Source organism: Hemiscyllium ocellatum, chromosome 22 (assembly GCF_020745735.1).
Source record: "Hemiscyllium ocellatum isolate sHemOce1 chromosome 22, sHemOce1.pat.X.cur, whole genome shotgun sequence".
Lineage (NCBI taxonomy): Eukaryota > Metazoa > Chordata > Chondrichthyes > Orectolobiformes > Hemiscylliidae > Hemiscyllium > Hemiscyllium ocellatum.
In genome coordinates, this window is record NC_083422.1 from 50,763,494 (window position 1) to 50,778,532 (window position 15,039).

Here is a 15,039-nt window from a genome sequence, read left to right on the forward strand (position 1 = left end):
ATCATTTGCTTCTGGTTGTTGCAGCTTGATTACTATTTCCAAAGCAACAGTACCCATCTCCTTTCCAGTGATTCAGAAATGAGGCTCACAATCCACATTCAATATTGTCTCCTAGATACTTTCAACAACTCTCACCAAATATAGTCCATTGCCCCAGGAAATAAATGGAGAAGTTGTTTTTTACCCTCCCAGATTGAATTCCAGTTGGATTCTGGGTTACTCATTTTATTTTGGTAAAACAGAATGATTTAATTTATGCAAAGTCATTTGGCTAACAACATAATACTGAGTTTCTAACCAGCAACCACATTAAAAAAACACTCAGTTGAAACTGAAAGCACAAATATATTACTGTATTATTATTTCAGTCACCATCCACAAATGAAATGGCCAGAAGTGGATGTACTGCTCAATGGATAATCTGACAAAAAAAAATTCAATTTTATATCATTCTGTATCGGTTATTATTTGAAAATCAAGAATGCCGAAATCCATTGATTTTTAAAAATGATCTTCCTTAGCTGTCCCAGCAGCATCTATGGAATGCATATCAATTTTTTTTTATTTCTCAAAGAGATTTTATGCTTGTCTGTAAAAGGTTCTGCCATTTTTCTGCATTCATACATGTTTTATTCAACCTCTGTGTTGGCTCAACCCAAATATTGACCCCTAAAATTTGCGGTTGGTATCAATTTATCTGAATCAAAGTCATTCATACAAATTAGAAACCATAATAATGCAAAAACTAATCCTTGGACACTTGTCTAAATATTTTACAAACTCCAGCATAATTTTTCCAAAAGGACATTTGTTTTCTAACAAAGATTTATTCTAAACGTCCATCATTTAAATTCTAAGCAGAGCTTGATCAAATGCCCTTCTATTGCATTCTAAATGGCTATTTAGGCTGATACTTGGCATTTGTGTTTCTAATCCATGGTGTTTTCTATTTACAAAGTTTTGAATGCTCAATTTGCTCCTGCATAAATTCCACTATTATACATAAGAATGGAATGCCAACTATAATAATTCTATGCTGTCCATACCCATTTTTTCACTTTTTTTTGCAAGCAGTTAGCCTGTTTCTAATCTGCTGGAAAGTTAAGGGCAATATGCAAATTGAAGGTTGTTCTAATAGTATCAAGGCACAGTTGTGCTAAAACTGAAGACCCACTATTCTTGGAGTCACCACAAATGCAAAGATTTAATGCACCTACCAAAAATCCCAATAAACCTTTAACTGACTGCTACTCAAGACAAAAACAAGCTACACCAGGTTTCTTCAATAAAACTCTCTTGTAACAGTCTTTACAAGAACAGTAAGAAAAAGGATTTCTATCTTGTGTATTTTAAACTTGACCTCCTTTCAAAAACACTTGCTCCTCCACAAAGAAATTTACACAAACATGCAAACAAAAGAAAAACAGACAAAACATAATGAAGGGAAGGGAAAAAACGTCAGGAGAACTTCACAGTTTGCATCACCAATCCAAATCACAAAACCAGACAGGGTTGGTTTTAGGATCCTAACAATTCTTTTACAAAGCCTTGATTTTATCTGAACAGCAATGATCAATCAATAGCTCGCTGGTTGGACCCATGATCTTTCTGGTTATTTTTATGCTTTAGAATTATTTCTTTCGGGATCTACAAATTATCTGCTTTTTGACAGATAATTGGATAAAGCAGCTTTATAGAGAAAGGAGAGAAAAATTTATGGAGCTAACTTCTGGAGATCTCCATGTTTCTCTGTTTCACTCCCCAGACCAGAGAGTGTAATTATGCTGAACTCCCCAGAACCCATAACAAATGGAATCAATTTGTCTGGACTCAATATCCCCAAAAATAACTTTTATATTTGTCTGTTAGCTTTACTTGCTTTTCCTAGTTGCAAACTCCTTGTACATTCTTCCTTTTGAAAGGCAGAGTCCATTTTTCTCATTTCTAATCCATAGTCCAAGGAATAAAAAGATAAGGGCCTTTTACAATGGTTACTGAAATAATTTCTGACCATTGAATTTACTTCTCAAGTTGTACACTTTTCTTAATTTCATTTTGTCCTTCTGATCATTTTCAACATACTGTAGTAAGTTTATTATACCCCAGAAAACTTTCAGCCCAACTTGCCTACCATTGGTATCATTCTAATTGTCCTGAATCCAACTTGTTAACAAGCATCTGTCTCGTTCTTCCTTAACAGCCATTAAGGGTCATTGCCTCGTGCCAACCAGCATCCTTGCAGCTCTGGCTTTTCAAAAGGTAGAAAATCCTCCAGAATGCATCCATCCATCTTCTAGCCTGTATATATGCTTATGGCGCAAAATTGCTTCTTTTTAAAATGTCTTTAAGAGGACTGCTACATTTGTATTCTGAAAGCACTAAATTAATTCAAATTCTATTTTCTACATTTCGGTACTTTAGAAAAAAGTTAGAAATTTAATAATCTTGATATTTATGCAATTTAGTATCCACTCTTCATCTTAATATCATTCACGAAAGGTTGTCATTAAACTGTGCAGAAAAAATATTATTTTGACTATTTAAAATACTGAGTCAAACTCAACCTACCAAAAATCTCTTTGCCCTAATTAAAGTGATCAGTCCAAAACACACAAGAAAAAGCAAATCAACTTCAGATTGGCTATATATATATTTATATATACAGTGGGAGAAAGTGAGGTCTGCAGATGCTGGAGATCAGAGCTGAAAAATGTGTTGCTGGAAAAGTGCAGCAGGTCAGGCAGCATCCAAGGAGCAGGAGAATCGGCGTTTCAGGCATAAGCCCTTCTTCAGGATTCCTGACCTGCTGCGTTTTTCCAGCAACACATTTTTCAGCTCTGTATTTATACAGTGTGTCAGAAATTCATTAGTGCATTAACATTTTAAAAGACAAGCAAGCTTGATGATTTCATTCAAAAAAAACTTTTCTTCACATGCTGACAGCCTGACTTTTCCCACTTGCAGGTCTAATTCCATTTTCAACATTTGCTGCATTCTGCATCACCTATGAATAAGAATGCATCCAATCAACCTGAATTTAGCATTCACAACTGGGCTCAACTGCACAAATCAATCAGCTACGTGTTTCTGGACAAATCTCATTCTGTACATGCACATCCGAATGCTGTGCAATTTGTAAATCTCTTCTCCCACCAACCCCCCTCACTACTTGAACAATGCAGCAGAGCAAACATCATGTACATTCAGTTTCAGTAATATGTTTTTAAAACATGCAGCAATTCCTTCCACAGTCCTTGGATCTAAAGTAATCCTTTTTCCATTTTAGTTCACATTCAAAAATACAGAAAATAAAATTATATGGTTCTTACACTTGATCTTCATACATGCATACTTTGGGGATCACATGACTGCAACTCAGAATAAAATTGTCCTCCTTAACATAATAGCCTCTGAATTCAATTTTCAAAAATTAAAAATGGAAATCAATGCTGGATCCTTTTCAGTGCGTTTAAGTTGCATGCTGTTTCATTAAAATTCTCAGTTTAAATATTTTAACCTTTAATTTTACAAAACACGAGTATATTGTTGGGAGTGTACAGTAAAATACAAATACGAGTTAGAATTAGTACTTAACACCCATAAAGAATTAGGAGACAATACAAGGAGAGCAGCTGGCTCGGATAAGAGCAGCACTTCGAAAGGCAGGGAGATTCAAGAGCTTTAAAAATGAATATTGTTAAAAAGTATATAGGGGGAAATCCAAATATAAAATCTCACTTTGAAATTTTACAAACTCTAGTCTCAGGATTTTAAATGAGAATTTATTTGAAACATAGACCTGAATTTTCGCCAAAGTGGACATGGTGAAATGGTAGACAGGTCTGGAAATCGCAAGACCTGACACCAAACACAGCACTTACCATTTTCACGGGGTAGGAACAGGATGGTTCACAGAGGTGGCTGCCTTTGACCAAGTTGCATTTTAGTAGCCCAGGAGTGAGAGATCCTAAATATGCAGAGTAGACCTGGTAAGGACAGGCTTGAACTTTGTGTATTCTTTAGGTAATCAGAATAGCTCTCTTGGGATATCGTTGGTAACAATTTTGAGGAAGGTAAGGTGCTATGTTGGGTGGGAGGGGGAGGGGTCATATACCCTTTGAGAAAGGTGCTGATTCTTGTGGAATTATTGAGATAGGAATAAATGTGTGCAAACACTGCATAACCTCGTTTGCTCCAAGCCAATGCAAAAGCAACTATCAACAAATGCTGTCAAAAATATCAAGAGGGGCTATCAAAATAAACTGTGAAAGTGAAGAGAGCTGCAAAGTTGTCAAGGCACCTTAACTTTTACTTTAAATGTTTGAAGGGAACAGTCTGAAATGTTAAATCATTATTTGTTATTAGAGGTCATCTGTTAGCATAATCCTAAGGTTTCTATTACTGAATTATGGATTCATGAATGACTTAACAACTATCCATTATCATGTATAGTGCCTGCTATTTCACAGTTTGACTGAATGCTACAAGTAGTTATAGAATAATTGAAGTGGGACCACAAATTCCATTGTTTGTTTTCAGGGATTGTACATTTGAATTAAACTTTTATTGTGATAAACCTTAATGTTGTCAAAGGAATGTAAACATAGTGAAAAGGTTTATGAATGAGTAAATATTTCAATATAGTGAAGTCTGCAATAGACAGCTAGAACTCTACGCTATCCAATCTCTGCATAAGTCCCAAGGTCTGTCCATGGTGAACACTGGATGAAAAGGATGGTGAGTGGGAGTGAGTATAGAAGTGTGTGGTGTAAGGGCTATTTCATGATTTATTCCTTTTCTTAACATGTTGGAAACAGTGCTGAAGCCCCGAGGCAGGTTATCTTCCCAGCCCAAGTCCACTGATATCCCCATCCTCATTTTCTGTGTTGACAGCCTTGATTTCTAATTTAGCAACTCCACATCCCCCGCAAAAAAAAACCTCCTGGATTCAAAAATCAGTGTTCTCCAGCAGTCACTTTTAAAATGCAGGAATGCAGGGCCAGGCATTCTCCTGACTGCACACTGGGCCCACTGACAAATATCCAGGCCTTACCCTTTACAACACACGCTTCACTGCAATTCAAAACCAAAGGATGTAGGGATCATGCAGCTCTTGAAAGCCAATATTCACAGAGGGAGTCGAAAGAATTGAAACAGGCAACTAACAGAATCACAGTGCTTCATTGAAATGTCCATCCTTTCTCACCATCTTAAAAGAAACCATTGCAAACAAATGAAAGCTATAACAGATGCAATCGGTTAAAAGACGTTTTAAATTGCAGGCTTACCTTGATTGTCCGATTCAAGATTAGACTTTTTGATAGTTAGATCCAAAGGTCTATCTTGGTCAGCCATAAGAAGCTTGCTTAAAACAGGATTTAGAGCACTGGCACCGAGCACAGGTGTTTTAGATGCACTTTGGTCCTTAGTGCTGGTGAGTACTATAGAGTCCTGAGAAGTGCTTGTTTTTGAGGTATATTCAGCAGCAAACTGCCTGATCATTTGATGCATAATCTCACGAGCCACTAAAGGAATATTGGAATCCACAACCCGTGGGCTGTCTGCACAAGAGAGAAAATAATGGATACTTATTTTAGACTAGGTATACTGACACTTTCTTTTGAAGTGGAGGAAAAGCACTGAAACTCCCTCTCCAAGATGTACTAGAAATTACAGTATTGAATAAACAGGCTTACTGAAGACATTGCAAGCTCAAAATAAGTCTCTTTCTCTCTTACCTGTCTTATTCCTCATTTTTCCAAATCTTAATTTAGCTTGATAGAAGTATCATAGAATTGGTTGTTTGACTGACACTGGTGTCCAAATGAGATAAGTCCTTCAGTATAATCACTTTAAGATATATGTTCAACTATTTATTTGAATTAGCAGCTTTTCTGTTTAGAATTTATTCAAACAACTCACATTTGCAACATACTAAATCTTTTACTATCTGAACCTTTTAATGAAGAGGTAGTCAGAATTTGTTATACCTTTAGACAGGGAACATAAAAAATTTTAAAAAGCAACTATCTAGCAATATTGTTTATATCAATATTTAGCATAGCAGACGGAGTCTTTACTAAATTTTACAATGGGAAACTATCAAAACAAACCACTAAAAATAAATGAACCATTACTGTCACATTTGCATGGCATTGCATGCTTAGTAAATGCTCTTGGCATTAAAGTAAAGTTAGGAGACAAGTGGACTGCCATTTGGCTTCAGGGCAGAAAGCAAAGGATGGAAATAAAATGTATTCAGTGTAAGGTATACAGGTCATTCTGGTATAACGAGCATTTCATCAATGCGAGTTGGCAAAAACTAATTGATGGATTGCAGATATTGTTTGGTAATATGAACTTTCAATGAGTATCGCAATTTTCTGTAGCGAATTCCTACAGTGTGATTTTCTATAGTGATTTTCCACGGCACGATTTTTTATAGCGCCAGACTGCAGAGGAACACAACTGTCGCGTTACAGAACGCATTGTAAATTCAGGGTGATAAAGTTGGGAGGTGGTGCTCTACAAAAATCAGTGCTGACAGCATAGCTGTTGTCAAATTATGTTAACAATTTAAACTTTGAAAACACAAACACAATTCCTATATTGATAAATGAGTCCAAATTGGGGATGTGATTTGGAATACCGAAGATGGCTACAACAAATTACAAGAGAATATTAATAAACTTCCAGAATGGGCAAATGGAGGTCAATGCACATAAATGTGCGCAGCACATTTTGGTGAGAATCAATTATTGCCTGGAAGGTGCAAATTGAGATGGAGTAGAGGAACAAAGTACAAATACATAACTATAAGTTGTACAACAACAAGACCACAAAAAAACAAGAGCTGGCTTCAAAAAAGAAAACCAGGGACAATTAAAGAAACAAGTGTCAGCATTAACTATAAGGGCTTACAAAAATGCAATAAACAGCACAGATCTTGCTGAGTGGGAAAGATGCAAAGATAATCAAAGGCTCACAACGCAGCTTGTAAGAGTTACTAAAAGAGGTTATGAAAGGAAACTTGCTAGGGATTTCAAAATCACTAATAAGACATTTTACAGTTCTATAAATGGAACACAGGTAGTCAACAGCAATATTGGCCCACTAAAAGCAAAGTGGGGATACTGTCAGTGACTATGTGAAAATGGCAGACATGCTGAATAATTACCTTGCTTTGGTATTTCAATAGAAACAGAGGAATAGCTTGCCAGAAGTCCCAAGAAATTTAATAGTGGATCAGGAACAGGAACTGAATAAAATTAACACAGGTAAAAGACTGGTAATGAGGAAATTAATGGAATGAAAGGGTGACAAAACCCCAGGACCTGACTATTTCCAACCACAAGTATTAAAGGAAGTAGAGGAAAGATTATAGTAGGGCAACTGCAGAACTCCCTAGTTAAAGAAGTCGTTCCTCTGGACTGGAAAATTGGAAAAATCACTCAGTCATTCAGCACAGAAAAAGACCCTTCGGTCCAATTCTTCTCGCCAACCAGACATCCCAATCTGATCTACTCCCATTTGCCAGCACCTAGCCCACATCCCTTGCTATTCATGGACCCATCCAGATGCCTTTAAATGTTGTAACTGCACCTGCCTCCACCATTTCCTCAGGCAACTCATTCCATACATGCACCATCCTCTGTGTGAAAAGGTTACCCCTCAGTTCTTTTTTAAATTTTGCTCCTTGCACCTTAAACCAGTATTCTGTAGTTTTGGACTCCCTAGGAAAAAAGACCTCGACTATTTACCCTATCCTCGCCCCTGATGATTTTATAAATCTCTATGAAGGTCACCCCTCAGTCTATGACATTCGAGGGGAAAATAACCCCAAACTATTTAATCTCTCCCTATAGCTCAACCCCTCCAGTCCCAGCAACAACCTTGTAATTCTTTTCTGCATCCTCTCAAGTTTAACAACATTCTTCCTATAGGAAGTGACCAGAATTATATACAGAACTCCAAACGTGGCTCACCAATGTCCTATACAGTTGCAATATGACATCCCAACTCCTTTACTCAAAGCACTGACCAATGAAGGCAAGTGTGCCGAATGCCTTCTTCACTACCCTGTGTACCTGTGACTCCACTTTCAAGGAATTATGCACCGACACCTCTAGGTCTCTTTGTTTGGAACATCCCTCAGGGTGCTACCATTAACTGCTTAAGTCCTACCAAAATGCAACACCTCATTTTTATCTGAAGTATCTTCCACAAGAAGGAAAATTTAACACTATGTCACATATTAAGACATCAGACTAAAACTTAGTTTTAAGGAGTATCTGAATGGAGGAAAGAAAGGTAGACAGGATGGAGATATAGGGAGAACATTCCAGAGTTTAGGCCCTAGACAGTTGAAGGCACAGCCACCAAACACAACTAAACCAGAATTATTCAAATGCTTTTATTTGTCAAATACTTCATAGGAAAGCATAAACTAACTTGGGATGATAAAGAATAAAAATAACTACTACAGAAAGAGCAAAGCAATCAAACCTGGAGAGCAAATAAAACTTCTGTAATTCCACCATTTACAGTAAACATGCAGAAGCTCCATAATCATCTCCATTATAGAATAAGGTGGAGTTCAGCACAAGAACAAACCAAGGCACGAACTACTGTATACAGTTAGAAGTCCAAATGGATTAGTTTACTCAGCTTCCCACTGGGGACCCCGCCATGACATTAAGTAGCCAAATTCACTGAATACAATAAAGGCTCTGAGCCCTGAAGACCTGTGCACCTGAGGTAGTCATTCCTCTCTTCAAGCACAGCAATGATACTAGCATACCAGACCATTTTGATGAGTGTCCAACTCATTACAAACCATTAAAAATACAATAAATTTAAACTGGTCAATTATTGCCCTATCAGCTGTCCAGCTGTCAATTGAGCAATGGAAGTTATTAATTAGTGCAATCAAGCGCCACCATTGCTAACCAGTGGTCAGTTCAATTTGTAACTGAACTGTTCAGCACAGAATTTACAACAGATTCGATTCAGATATGAATGGAAGAGCTAAATGTCAGACAAGGAAACTAATCAACATCTAAATGTTTGACCAAATATGATAACAAGACCCCTGGCAATCCAAAGTAAGGAAAAGGTGGAGCAACAATACATTGATCACACCGCAGCAACTCATTAGCACAATCTTGTTCCACTCAAACATGTTTTAGAACTCTTGCTGATTTTTATAATTTTATGCTTATCATTTTTGGTTTGCAGCTGTGACCTTATGACTGTGAACAGCAGCTTGTTTTTTTTTAAAAAAAGAAACAAATTGTTTATTTGCTTTTGAAGCCAGGTTTGAAAGTCAGTGGTAAGTTATTTCTTGTTTTGTAAGTGCTCTATAGACACTTACGCTCCAGAGAGGCCTTGTGCTCAAACAAGACAGCAAATATTAACTGGGAACTCATGGGAAGACAGTCAGTCAGTCTGGTAGAGAGGGGCCAGAGTTTGAACTGGCTTTTTGACTTATGTGTTTAGGTCAGAAGGATTGTGCCAGTGAAAGCTACAGGAAAAAGTCTGATGGCTCCCTGGTTATTCTCCCATTATCCACTTTTTACAAGTTCAGAGAATAGAATCTCAGTTGTAAGAATTAAATAAATGTTCTTCAAAGCCTACTGAAAGCTATCTGCGTGCAGATTTATCAGAAGCCAAGCAAGATCTCATGTGCCAGTGTTGTTACAAATTGTGGAGTCTGTCTATGTGAACCGGTCAGTTATACTGAGTCAGAGAGATGCACAGCATGGAATCAGACCCTTTGATCCAACTCATCCATGTCAACCAGATATCCTAAATTAATCTAGACCCATTTGCTAGCACTTGGCCCATATCCCTCTCCACTCTTCCTATTCGTGTACCAAATGCCTTTTAAATATTGTAATTGTACCAACCTCCACCACTTCCTCTGGCAGCTCATTCCATATACACACCACCTTTCTGAGAGAAAAAGTTGCCCCTTAGGTACCCCAATCCAGGGAAAAGACCTTGTCGTATAATTATCCTAGGGCCACTTTTGGTATATTGCATGCAATTCTGGTCTCCTTCCTATCAGAAAGATGTTGTGAAACTTGAAGGGGTTCAGAAAAGATTTTCAAGGTTGTTGCCAGGGTTGGAGGATTTGAGCGATACGGAGAGGCTGAACAGGCTGGGGCTGTTTTCCCTGAAGCATCAAAGGCTGAGGGGTGACCTTATAGAGGTTTACAAAATTATGAGGGGCATGGACAGGATAAATAGACAAAGTCTTTTCCCTGGGAGTGGGGGAGTCCAGAACTAGAAGGCAGAGAGAGGAACTTTAGGGTGAGAGGGGAAAGATATAAAAGAGACCTGAGGGACAACTTTTTCACAGAGGATGGTACATGTATAGAATGAGCTGCCAGAGGAAGTGGAGGCTGGAACAATTTAAAATTGGATGGGTATGTGAATTAGAAGGGTTTGGAGGGATATGGGCCAGGTGCTGGCAGGCAGGACTAGCTTGGTTTGGCATATAGCGTCAGCATGGACAGGTTGGACCGGAAGGTGTGTTCCCATGCTGTACATCTCCATGACTCTATAACTCTATTTATTAGCAAAACAAAACTCTTTTTGACTTTACAAAATTATAAAGTTATGGAAAATATGACAAGTATAATAAAAAATGCAAATTATAATACAACTACTGTCTACTAACTACTAACCTACCCTACAAAACAAACCAAAACCAAACACTAGGCAAAGTAACACCAAAAAATATGTAAGTGACTAAAAAATAACAATTGAATAAACAAAATAACAATGCTCAGCGCAGAGCTCCCAAAGAAAACGCGAGCGTTGTATATACCCATGTTAACTCAGGAGCTCCTGGCTCCAGGGTTAAGCAAACCTAATCATCCTTGTTAAACTAACACCCTCGTTAAGAAAACAGACAAATCTGTCAAAATAACTCAAAAAGGGCTGTCATGTCTTATAAAAAAAGATCTGCTGTGTGGTGCACTATATTTATGAAAAAATCCAAGAGAATGTGCTTCATAATTAAGTTTTGCCATCCCGGCCAGCCTGGCAGGTTCTCAGACACCCAATTCATTAGTATATTCTTCCGTACACAGTAAGAATATTGAATAGTTTCTTCTCATGCCCGTCTAAAGATGATAAATTTGTTAGACCTATAAGAGGTGTCGGGTCTACTTTAACTTCGGTCCCCAATACCCTCCCTATTTCTCCTGCCACAGCACTCCAATAAACGAGGAGCCCGTGGCATGTCCAGAAGCAATGGGTAAGAGTTCCTGTGCTTATTTTATAATTGGGGCACATTGGACGTGCCCCTTTTTAAACTTCGCCAGACGGTTCAGTGCCAAATGAACCCTGTGCAGAACTTTTAACTGCATAGCATCCGTCCTACAGGTTGAGATCTTTCGTGCCCCCTCCCATATGTCCTCCCACATTTCAGAAGAGATCTCCACTCCTAGCTCTTGCTCCCAGACTTACATAACCGGTTAATATCCTGCCAGGGCCGACCACCCAGTAGGTAATAGGCGGCACTAACCGAAAGGGTACTTGTGGCATATAGCAACAACCTCTCTGTACCATGGCTTATGGGGCTTAGTGAGAAGCGTGGTCTTCTTCTGGATGAAATCCCTAACCTGAAAAAAACAGAAATGATCTCTACTGGGCAGCCCGTATTTGCTGCTCAATTACTCAAAAGACATCATAACCTCCCCCTCAAACAAGCTTCCCAAACCAGAAACGCCTCTTCCTGCCCACAGCTTGAACCCTGAGTCCATCATCCTGGTCGAAACTCCAGCATACCAACTATGGGGGTGAGTGGCGAAGTCTTAAATAAGCAACCTGACACATCACCCTCTGTGCCTTGACCACATTAATCACAATGGGGTTCCTGCAGTGGTCCATAACTGTCCTCATCTTAACCATGAATATGGTTAATAAGAGGGCATTTTGCCTAGGCGGCCTCAATATCCAGCCATATGAACCTGGATCATTGTGTACAATTGGGCAGGCAAAGGACAGCAGGGAACTCAACTGATACCATGTGATGTCTAAGAAATTAACTCTTCCCCATCCTTGAGGAAACTGCAATTTAGTAAGTTTGATGATGGGCCGCCCACGACACCAGACAAATGTACTAAACCCAACTCAACTTTCCACAATGTTGACCTGGGAAACATTATAGGGAGCATAGGCATGGGCTAAAGCAAGCGAAGGTGATCATTCATCCTAATAAGGGCTATTTGGTCCATCCCCAAATTGAAAGAGCCTCCCATCTCTGGAGATCCCGTCTAATATTGTCGAGCAGGTGAACAAAATTAGTCCTAGAGCCACCACCAACCTCTGGCACTTCCTTAAGGTCCCCCAAAGGCTTAGCCTCCGACTTTGTAAAGTTGGCCTTATATCCTGAAATAGCCCCAAGTGAATAAATACATTGTATCTGATGGGGTACGGAGGTCATCGGGTCTTATAAAAACAGAAGGACGTCATTCGCATATTGCGTAATCTTGTGTACCCCCCATTCCACTTCCGGAGCAGTTATGTGGACGTTCTGACGAATGGCCTCTGCCAGTGACTCTATCACCAACGTAAACAACAAGTGAGAGCGGGAAACCTTGACGGCTACCCCTGCCGTTCCTAAAATTCCCAGATTGGTGATGACCGCGGCCAGAGGGTGGCAATATAAAGCCTCCACCCAACCCAAGCCGCTCTAAGATATAAAAGAGATATGGTCATTCCACCCAGGCAAATGCTATCTCTGCTTCTAAGGAAATCATCAACCTCTGGATCAACCACTTGCTGACATACTTGGACTATATTCAGCAACCCTCTAATATTAAAGGATCTATGGCCACTATAAAACCTGACTGGTCCTCTTTGACAATACAGGGCAAGGCCTTCTCCAATCTCAGCGCCAAAATCTTAGACAGAATCTTAAAACCTGATTTTAATAGAGAGATGGGCCTGTATGAGGCAAAATTCTCAGGAACCTTTCCCTTCTTAAGAATGAGCGAAATATTAGCTTCTCTCAAAGATGGTAGTAGGCATTCATGCATATAGGAGTGATTGTATATCTCCAACATCGGCCCTGACAGAATCCCCAAAAACCTCTAGTAAAACTCACCCAGGAGACCATCAAGGCCAGGTGCTTTCCCACTTTGAGTTTGCCAGACTGCCTCCTGTATTTCCTAAACTGTCAGGAGGGCACTGAAGAGCGAGGCCTGTTCCAAGGTTACCCCAGGTGGTCCAGGCTCTTAAAAAAGGTTTCTATCTTGGCCCACCCATCCTCACAACCTTCAGACTGATACAATTCAGAGTAAAAACTCTGAAAGCCTCTTTAATCCTTTTGGCATCATATGTAAGGACCCCGGCGCTGTCTCTAACTGCAGTAATGGATTGGGGAGCACGCTTTCTCCTCGTCAGATATGCCAAATACTTCACTGGCCAATCCCCATACTTGAACAATTTGTCGAGGAAAAGCTTTCTTTGCAGTTTGTCTACGTACTGAATTCAAGATAGTCCAGGGGACTGTGATCCGCTGTATTTTGATCACTGAAGGCCTTGCAAAATGTGCCACCTCAGCAGCTTTCAGCCATGTCTGAAGTAGACGCTGCTGTTCCCCCTTCTGTCGCCTCCAGCTATCCGAAGGGGAAATAGCTAATCCCCTAGCAAAGGCCTTAGCAGTGTCCCATAGCATTGGCAGACTACTAACTGTGCCTGAGTTGACAGTCAAAAACTCCTGAAACTCCCTCAAAAAATATTCTACAAATTTGGAATCCTTGAAGAGGAAAGGATCAGCTGCCAGTGCCACGAATCTAACCTTCAAATATACCATTACAACCCATAATTGAATCCAGAAGGGTCAAGGGAGCCAGAAAAAGATCAATCCTCAGTGTGACATTTATGCAGATTTGAAAAAAAGGTGAAGTCCCTGCCAGTAGGGTGAAGACATGTCCACCAGCTCCAATTCCTCACATAAGTCAGCTGTCTGCTTGGCCTGCGAAGAAATAGCTGGGGGCCCACTAAGCATCCTGTCCACTGTTGGATCCAAAAGGCAATTGAAATTGCCCCCCTATAATAATGTGCTGTGTTCCAAAGACACTCAGCTTAAAGAAGGCACTAATCAAACATTTGAGAGAATGTGCTGGGGAACAGTAGACATTTAAAATGTCATATTCCTTCCCATGTATCACGGCCTTAAGTATCACCTTTCACCTGCTCTAATAATGTGAACAGAAGATTTTTCCGGATAAGTGTAGCCACCCCCCTACTTTTAGTAGTAAAGGATGAAAAGACTACCCAGTCATAATCCCCCTGTTATAACTTCAGGTGTTCCCCATCAAGATAGGTTTCCTGCAACAGAGCTATACCAACCCTTTCCCTTTTAAGGCTGGAAAGCACTTTTTCGTTTTAACAGGCAAATGATTTCCCTTGATATTCCAGGTGCACATTTGACAAGACCCTTGAACTCTGCTTGCAATGCATCGAGCACAAGTAAATGGAGACTCAGAGTTGTAAAATTATGTATACAAAAACTACTCTAACATAACTACAAACGACAATTGCTATCAAAAAATGACAAAGAAAACCAATTTAAAAACGTGTTGCTGGAAAAGCGCAGCAGGTCAGGCAGCATCAAAGGAACAGGAGAATCGACGTTTCGGGCATAAGCCCTTCTTCAGGACCTGACCTGCTGCGCTTTTCCAGCAACACATTTTTAAGCTCTGATCTCCAGTATCTGCAGTCCTCACTTTCTCCCAAAGAAAACCAACTGTAAAACCTTAAACAGGAAACTCTCCCCACCCCCTCCACCCCCATCCATAGGGGGCAGTCACCCTATCCATCCCTTCACAGCTCCTTCAAGCCCAGACTGTGCACCAGCCTTAGGCAAAAACAAGTAAACAAACAAGGTGATCCTTAAATCAACAAGAGAAGACAAAGTCAAGATAAGCACTCCACCCATCCCTGGCTCCATGTCTGCCCCAAGTATGACTAAAAGAGAAAAAGAACAAAAAAAGAGGAAAACAACGAAAGGCACCCATT

General features: G+C 39.6%; 1 protein-coding gene across 1 annotated transcript in view; it reads right to left on the minus strand.

Moving 5' to 3' along the window:
• The window catches only part of lcor (ligand dependent nuclear receptor corepressor), a 60,925-nt gene that overhangs the window by 29,525 nt on the left and 16,361 nt on the right, over nt 1–15,039 (minus strand). The window contains exon 5 of the mRNA XM_060842215.1: nt 5,289–5,561. Coding sequence (XP_060698198.1) covers nt 5,289–5,561 — 273 coding nt within the window. The remainder of the gene's footprint in view (nt 1–5,288; nt 5,562–15,039) is intronic.